Source organism: Myotis brandtii, unplaced genomic scaffold (assembly GCF_000412655.1).
Source record: "Myotis brandtii unplaced genomic scaffold, ASM41265v1 scaffold280, whole genome shotgun sequence".
Classification (NCBI taxonomy): Eukaryota; Metazoa; Chordata; class Mammalia; order Chiroptera; family Vespertilionidae; genus Myotis; species Myotis brandtii.
This window is the reverse complement of record NW_005360677.1, coordinates 1,083,741-1,089,601: the sequence shown is the minus strand read 5'-3', so window position 1 is coordinate 1,089,601 and position 5,861 is coordinate 1,083,741. Positions and strand designations below refer to the sequence as shown.

At 48.5% G+C, this 5,861-nt stretch overlaps 1 protein-coding gene across 6 annotated transcripts in view; it reads right to left on the bottom strand.

The window, feature by feature from the left end:
- Window positions 1–2,151: 2,151 nt before the first annotated feature.
- NRF1 (nuclear respiratory factor 1) overlaps window positions 2,152–5,861 on the bottom strand; it is a 95,958-nt gene continuing 92,248 nt past the window's right edge. For all 6 annotated transcript variants that reach the window (XM_014541845.1, XM_014541843.1, XM_014541844.1 and 3 more), the window contains one exon: window positions 2,152–4,130. In XM_014541845.1, coding sequence (XP_014397331.1) covers window positions 3,967–4,130 — 164 coding nt within the window. In that variant the 3' untranslated portion in view covers window positions 2,152–3,966. The remainder of the gene's footprint in view (window positions 4,131–5,861) is intronic.

The window sequence follows — 5,861 nt, the reverse complement described above, 5'->3', positions numbered from 1 at the left end:
CCGCACCCTCAGCTGAGGCTTCAGGGGCATTAGTGAGGAGGGGAGGGGAATGGCCGTGGACAGGCAGGAAGGTGAATGCCGAGGTGCAGGCCCGCTTCCACATTAGAAACGCTGGACACGAGCCTCACTGGGGTCTGAGTGAGGGGTGGGCACCCCGGCAGCCTGAGCTACAGGCGAGCTCCCCCTCTTCCTTGACTTTTCGGCTGTCCTCGGCTCGCCCACTGAATTCGGGTCACTCTAGCAGTCACCAGCATCGCCAATGGGTTTCTCAGATGTGGGACTTAGAGCTAAAAGTCTGTAGCCCAGTGTCTTGGTTTCTATGAAAACCAGATCCTTGTCCTTGGCCCAGATGCTACACTTAACGAAGACCCCAAATATGAGATAACAACTCGTCCTCTACAGCACTTGGTTCAGATGGGGTCTCACCACACGGAGCTGCAGGGATCTGTTCACAGCAACGACTCCTCTTCTCATCTTGTTTCTCAAGGGCAATGGCCATGCTTTCTCCACTTGGCACATGGCAGCATCCGGGATAAACCAAACTGACCCACGGGCCAGACCTGGTCTACAGCTGGGCTTTATTTTGCTTGCAGAATAGCTAAAGGATTTTTTATTGTTGCAATTAGGAGATTCATTCCTAAGTCTGGACTCCTTGCCTTCTTTGGAAAATTTTGAAGATGGGGCTCCTGGGTCCATATTCCTCCCGCACGCAGGAGGCTGTCCTCTTTGGACACATGCTCCCCACCTGCCTGTCTCCATCATGCCCTTTCCTCTCACACCTGAACTACTTCCACTTCATGCACTGATTTCACCTACCTGGTCCCTGTGGGCAGCAGAGTTAGCAGCTCCTTTGGTAACGGGCAGTAATGGAAGCCAAGGTCTCCACCAGGCTCACCAGGCTCCACACATGCTTGTTGAAAAGGCGCCTGGGTCTTGCCAGGCCAACGGGATGTATGGTGTATCGTAAGGCCCCTCTGAGAAGGCGTTCCCATAAGGAGGTACTTCAGGCAACCCAGCTGTTCATGGGTGGCCAATGGCAGTGATGCTTGGTTGGTTTGGCTATAATCAATCCTCGTTCTCTGGCCCGTCCTCCTGGTTGAAAATAGGTGACGATGTGCCACTTGTGCAAGGGGAAGAGGTGGCACTGGCTTTATCAAGCCACTGTCATCCAGGAAAACACCTGGTGACTTCCCCCTTCAAATATTCCAATAATCATGACCTGGACACTGACCCAAATATCCAACACCAAAAAGAAAGGGGTGGTGGAGGCGGCCAGGAGGCATCATTCCAGGCTGAGGCATAGAGTGGCACAAGCTTGGAAGTGCAAAACCGTCCTGGGGGGAAGGGAGGCAGGAAGGGCCTGAAGCTGGGGATGTGGCAGGAGGGACGTTAAAGCGGTGACTGTGAGAACCCAGGATAACCCACTGCAACACTGACCACTCCCGTGGGGAGAGCCCACGTGCACAGGCACCGTCACCCATCCTGACTTAAAAAATGTTTTATTGCCCTGACCGGTTTGGCTCAGTGGATAGAGCGTCAGCCTGCGGACTCAAGGGTCCCAGGTTTGATTCCGGTCAAGGGCATGTACCTTGGTTGCGGGCACATACCCAGTAGGGGGTGTGCAGGAGGCAGCTGATCTATGTTTCTCTCTCATCAATGTTTCTAACTCTCTATCCCTCTCCCTTCCTCTCTGTAAAAAAAACAATGAAATATATTTTAAAAAATGTTTTATTAATTTTTGAAAGAGAGATTTGCTCCACTTATTTATGCATTCATTAGTTGATTCTTGTACGTGCCCTGACCGGGCATCGAACCTGCAACCTTGGTGTATGGGGATGATGCTCTAACCAACTGAACTACCCAGCCAGGGCTGCACCCATCCTGACGTTTAATGTGGAATGCAATAAACCCCTAGAAAAAGGACTCCAGCATAGAGTTTTTCAAACCGCCTTTAGGATTCTTCAAACAAGATGCTCCTGCCCAGGTCAGCATTTCATAGAACTGAGTTAATGGAGCTGCTCTGGTGACGTAAACGGGCAGGAGATCCTGGCACGCTCCTTACAGAGCTCCACACGCACCGTTTACAAAGCAGAACAAGCCACCCAAGAGCTCCTAGAGACTAAGTGCTCCTATAGAGATGAACAGTCCCACTTCCTGTTGCCACATTTTTGACTATTTATTGAATGAGGCAGTAATAGACAGAATGGAAAACAACACAGAATCCATGCTCTGCTACTTGGGTTTTGCTTTTCTTCTTCTTGGCAATTTCTCAAACTAGTAGGAGGTTATTTCACCACAAAGGATCATGGACTTTAAAGTCCCTGGACAGCTTCACAATGGCGGTAAAAAATAATAATTATAAAAATAACAAATTATAGAACTAGACTGTTTATATGTAAATTTCCCTTCCCTCCCCCCATTACGTACAGAAAAAAACATACAAAGAACATTGGATAATTTTATATAAAACAAGCAAATACAAGAATCTGAAACTTTTCTCAAAGGCTGAGCAAGACAGGAATAATTTTTTAATGTTGCGTTAAAAAAACACATTAAATACACTATCACACGTGGGGGGCCCGGGAGGAGGGGGAAGAGTTGTCCCTGTACTCGAGGAGCGGAGATTTGGCCTGTCGAAAAGTCAGGTGAATGTAGCCCCTGGCGACGCAGGGCTTGCAGCTGAGAAACCCGACTTGAAGAGTTAGAGAAGCCCAGACCCAGGGGCACCGTGAGGAGGCAGCTGTGCGGGGCCTGGGCCCACCAGGACGTGAGGTCCCTTCTGAGGGCCTGATCCCAGAGCTCAGGAAACACCCGTCCTGTCTTTTCTCTTCTTATGCCCCAGCCCGGCGTGATGGCCAGCCTTCCCGGCAGGTGCCCGTCAGCTCCCACCTCCTCTCTGCAGAGCTACCGAGTGAGAGGAAGTAGAAAACTGCTTCCACTGGTGAACCCTGTGTTTTTCTCTCCCTCCTTCCTTTCCCTTCCAACCCTCCCACTCGCCCTCCCGTTCTCTCCCCCTCCACACACCCACACACACAATGCGCACACACTCCTCAAACCCTTAATACTTCTGTTACCTTCAGTTCATATACATGACCACTTCAGGACTGACCTTAAACCCAGAGCAGTATTTTAACAGTCATGAGATCAAGAGGTTTCCTGCGAAGAGGTGAGGGGAGGTGGAGGAAACCTTGTCCCTGCCCGGGAGCTTGAAGGACATTCACCTGCCTGTGGCAAGGTCAGCACCTGGGCCAGCCCGAGGAGCGTCTCAGCTGCCAGGCCATGGGGCCCCTGGACCTTGCAAGCACACTTTCTGGAACCCCCCAGTTCTGGAACTTCCTTCCTCAGGTGAGTCCAGCAGGGAGAGTTCTGGGTGGCCACTGGGAGGCAGCTTTGGTGAAGGCCATGGTCACCTCCACCTGAGTTTGTCAGTAGCTCAACGCATGACCCTGGTATGAACAAAAATCAGTGACTGTGTCCGGCCACGTACCCTACACCCACTAAACTGGGTGAATTATTTTCTTCCACAGCGCACCTTAATTTCATACAGATAATTCCATGCGGGTTTCATATATATATATATATATGTATATATATATGTACACATATATACTTTATATATATGTAAATGTGTATATCCATATGTACACATATACATATATTCACATTCGCACATACACACACATAAGTATACACACATGTTTTTGCAGAAAGAAGTCCTGCCACAATTTGGCTTTTTAGGGACAGTGAAACTGACAGCGCAGTGTCTTCCTCCACCAATCCCAGAAAATCGAGTGGTGCTTTAAAAAATGCAATTCCAAAATCCGCTGCCTTTCTTCCTTTTTTAAAAAAGGGTTAACAACACTTTTCTTCCAAAGTCGAGAGACTTAATTCCATTTGATTGCACCTCTGCAATGTGTAAAAATTTCTGAAGTAGACTAGAAAACGATGCCACGATCTGGCCGCATGTCACTGTTCCAACGTCACCACTTCCACAGCCTGGCCGTCCATGGTGACTGTGCTGTCTGCTATCCTGGTGGTCACAGGGGCCATGGCCACCTGCACCGGCCCGTTGCCTTGGGCGAGGCTGGTTACCACAGTCTGGTACATGCTCACCGGGATCTGGACCAGTCCTGGGGAAAGAAGGGGAGACTGTTGGTGATCGGGCTCAGCTTCAGATGCTGGCTGGACGGGCAACCAGCTCCATTCCTCAGGGAATCGCATATCCACTTCCACACACAATTACACCCCCTCTTTACCCCATTTTAATTCTTTAAAACAGATAACCAGGAAAGAAAAGTTAGGAGAAATTGTGGAAACATGTCTCAGAGCATGGCCTCCCCAACTAGCCAAGAGATGACGCCCCTGCCTCCAACTTTAGGAAGCGTAGCCCATCCCTGTCCCTGCCCGGGAGCTTTAAGGGCAGTCACCTGCCTGTGGCAAGTGAATAAACCCCTTCGCACAAGCCCATCCCTCTGCTGCCTTAGTGGTCCTCTAGGAAAGGCCTCTATTCGTTGTCTGATATTCTGCTACACTAACTTCGTCAGCCCTCTTTCTGCCTATGTTCAAATTTCTCTCAGCTTGACAAAACATTTCCCTCAATCCTATCCTGGCTCTGGCCACTGTCACTCCACTTAGAGTCAGCTTATTTAAAAGAAAAGCAGGAAAAAAAAAAAAGCCTAGGTCATAAGTTTTCTGATTTTAGATTTCACAGACCAGTAAAATATTAAAATACATTTTGGGGTCAACTTAAAAAAAAAAAAGACCCCTAACCACCTCCTCATATTCCATTACTTCACAGCAGAAAGAAAGGAAGAAGCATGTGATCTCAGAAGAGGGCAGTCCTTCCTAAGAAGGGAAAGCTGGTCATTTTACATGACATTAAAAAAAGGATTTCCATTAAACAAAGCAGAATAAATGCATGCATCAAACTCCTCTTCCTCCTAAAACTAAAATTATAGTGAAGGGGGGCGAAGGATAGAAATGAGGGAGGTCAACATATGATTGGAAGACTCAAAGCAAATATCAAGTGATTCTGCCTCATCAGAGAAGTGAAAACTGCAACTCCAGTGTCCACGGAGGGCTCAGGACAGGGACCCAGCTCCTGCAGAAATAGGGGAAGAGGCAAAAACAGGGAATAGCGGAAAGTTTGCATTCAACCAACTGGACCAGTAGGCCACACCACCCCAGCCCTGCTGTTGACAGGACATCAGAGTTCACCTGCATTGAGGAAATGACCTGGAGAGGCCCAAGAAAAGACTTGGTGTGATGTCTGGCAGGTGGACCGGTGGGTAGGTGGACGGGGGAGGAGAGGAGACAATGACAAACCTGGCTGCCACTGTAATACTTACCCCAAGGACTCCTGGCCCCTAGCTCTGCCCTGCACACCCTGACAATCAGCCTCTCAGCGTCTCACTCTTAAGGAACAGAGAGAGCAGGGACAATGTGGGGAGCAGCAGAAAACAATCCCCCAAATCTAATATCTTCAAAGAGAGAAGACGTTTGTATCATAAAAATGAGATGCTTTTATTAAAAAGGAATATGGGAAAATTTTTAAGTAAAAAAATCAAATAGATGATATACATTCCAAAAAATTATATGAAGATAAAGTCAAGGAAATCTTCCAGAGAGTAGAAAAGATTAAAAGATGGAAAGTAGGAGAGAAGCCCTAACCGGTTTGGCTCAGTGGATAGAGCGTCAGCCTGCGGACTCAAGGGTCCCGGGTTCGATCCCGGTCAAGGGCATGTACCTTGGTTGCAGGCACATCCCCAATAGGGGGTATGCAGGGGGCAGCTGATCAATGTTTCTCTCTCATCTATGTTTCTAACTCTCTATCCCTCACCCTTCCTCTCTGTAAAAAATCA